Below are 2,500 nucleotides of genomic sequence, written 5' to 3'. Positions count from 1 at the left end.
ACCTTTGGAGGCATTGGTGTAAGTGCCTTTTATAATTGGCCAGAATGTTTTTTATTCTTATTTATGTGTGTGTGTGTGTGTGTGTGTGTGTGTGTGTGTGTGTGTGTGTGGTCTATTTCTTGTATTGTATGTTTTTAAATGGACCTTGAGTCTTTTATTAAGTTAGATATTGCCCACATTTGCATAATTATTCAAACTGTTCTGAAAAAATTGTAATACAAAATAGTATTGTTTTAATGTCAGTAATCAACTGGCGAAGTTTCATGACGATATATATAAGTTAAAAAAATTACCCTATCCACTATTTTCAATTAAATTTCTATCTTGTAACATTGGCTTCTATGTAGTAGGCGGCGCTGTGACTTCTTGCATGAGTTGAACTGAAACCATCAATAGAAGCCACGAAGAAGAAATAGCGGAAGTGGGAGAAAACAACTGATGCTTTTTATTATTGTAACAGTAGGCCCATGCTGCGGAGATGGAAGACTCGCTGTTTGAAGATATTATAGACGACTGGTTTATCGAGTCGTTAAAGACGTGAGGAATACGTTTACTCTTTGTGTGTGTGTGTGTGTGTGTGTGTGAGAGAGAGAGAGAGTGTGTGTGTGTGTGTGTGTGTGTGAGAGAGAGAGTGTGTGAGAGAGAAAGAGAGTATGTGTGTGTGAGAGAGGGAGAGTGTGTGTGTGAGAGAGAGAGTGTGTGTGTGTGAGAGGGAGAGGGTGAGAGAGTGTGTGTGTGTGTGTGTGTGAGAGAGAGAGAGAGAGAGCGCGTGTGTGCGTGTGTGTGTGGACATGTTTAAAGTTTGTGTTAGCTGCTAAGTTTCGCTTAAAATGTGATTCCTTTGAGGTGAAATTGTAACATTTTCGCCCTGTAAAGTAGCTGTTTGCAACTACAAAAATGCTTGTATTGGTTGTATGAAGAGACTGTATACATGCCGAATTGAATAGGGGGATTTTATTGACTAGAATAATTCATTTGTAGTGTTATGATGTTATGTATGTGCCGTGAGGAAAGTTACTTTAAACAATGTGGCGTCACAAGGATTGATGGAACGCTTGCCTGGCCGTCACTTCTCACAGCCAATCAGGGACGCGCAAAGCTCGTGACGTAACAATATTTATATATTTTTTTTAATAATCTTTACTTTTAGGCGATAGCACCTTTACAAAACAAAGTTACAAAGGGCTTTTGAGTGGAGTCTTGTGTAAAAACTCTGCATGTTTGAAAAAGAAAAAATATATAAAATGTATGTCAGCCATTATACTGACATCCAGACACTATGTGTAATAATGTTATTTTATGTTATTTTTTTTATTTACAAAGGAAAATCACATTGAGACCGGAGACTAGTAGCTAGTAGCCCCTTTACACAGCCAGTGAAAGCCGGGAATATGCCGGCCTTTCGGCCCTCTGCCCTGCTGTATAAATGCGACCGTTGCGGAACGAGGGAAGAAAGGTGCGAGAGATTGTTCCGGGAATTTTACTACCTCGGGGGGGAGGGGGGGGGGGATTCCCGACACAATCAGTTCCGCCTCTCTGTATAAATGCGGCCGAAGCAATCAAAGCCGGTATATTGGAGTGATGTTGTTCCGTCCAAAAATGAAAAAGAAAACTATCATAAAATACATATAAACAAAAAAATGTATTAAAAATAAAATAAATGAATAAAAATAATTACCCTATGAACTTGTTAATTTTTTATTTATTTATTTTTTGCATTTTCAAGCTTGTTTTATTAGACAGTACAGAGTTGAAATGGGGAGACAGAGAGAGAGAGAGAGAGAGAGGGAGAGAGAGAGAGAGAGAGAGAGAGAGAGAGGGAGGGGGGATGACCTGCAGTAAAGGTCCACGGGTCGGATTTGAACCTGCGACCACTGCAACGAAGGCCTTAGACAATATGGTACACGCTCTATCCACTACACCACCGGAGCACCGTTAATGTTATTTTGAATATGTTTCTGCAGGTACAAAGACCTCCATGTGTATCAGCTGGAGCATCCCACGCAGGTCATTGAGTGGACGTCAGGGAAAAGTCGGTTAATTTCTAATCTCACTATAACAAAAACTATATCTGATATCAATGAATGAATGAATGATTTATTTCAAATATGCAACAACAATACAATAATAATAATGCATCAACAGGAGTCAGCAGCACTAGTGACTCCTGCACTGATAAGACCGCCAAGCACTCTGTAAAAATGCCACAACATATTTGAAAAGAGGTGGGAAGAAGTAAAAACTTGTTCAATCCCACCCCACTTCTTTAAACAATATTAACAGGTCATATATCAAAACTCAAACTCAAAACTACCCGTTTCCATCAGACTAATTTCTCATTTTCATGATATCAATTCTATGTATCAACACTTGCATATCTGTACACCATACCGATGCACATAGAATCATTACATCATCTTCACAAAGTACAGAAATTTAGAAAAGCCTTTATAACATGGACATATGTAGACTGTAGTTTTGTAGAATACATGGTATTTGT

The 2,500-nt window shown here is 38.7% G+C and overlaps 1 protein-coding gene across 1 annotated transcript in view; it reads left to right on the top strand.

The window, feature by feature from the left end:
* Positions 1-428: 428 nt before the first annotated feature.
* The window catches only part of wdr73 (WD repeat domain 73), a 9,091-nt gene continuing 7,019 nt past the window's right edge, over positions 429-2,500 (top strand). Inside the window, exons 1-2 of the mRNA XM_080053442.1 lie at positions 429-537; positions 1,965-2,032. Coding sequence (XP_079909568.1) covers positions 479-537; positions 1,965-2,032 — 127 coding nt within the window. The 5' untranslated portion in view covers positions 429-478. The remainder of the gene's footprint in view (positions 538-1,964; positions 2,033-2,500) is intronic.

Source organism: Ammodytes marinus, assembly GCF_949987685.1.
Source record: "Ammodytes marinus genome assembly, chromosome: 25".
In the NCBI taxonomy this organism is placed as follows: domain Eukaryota; kingdom Metazoa; phylum Chordata; class Actinopteri; order Uranoscopiformes; family Ammodytidae; genus Ammodytes; species Ammodytes marinus.
The sequence above is the reverse complement of the archived record's forward strand: the minus strand, read 5'-3'. Positions and strand labels throughout refer to the sequence as shown.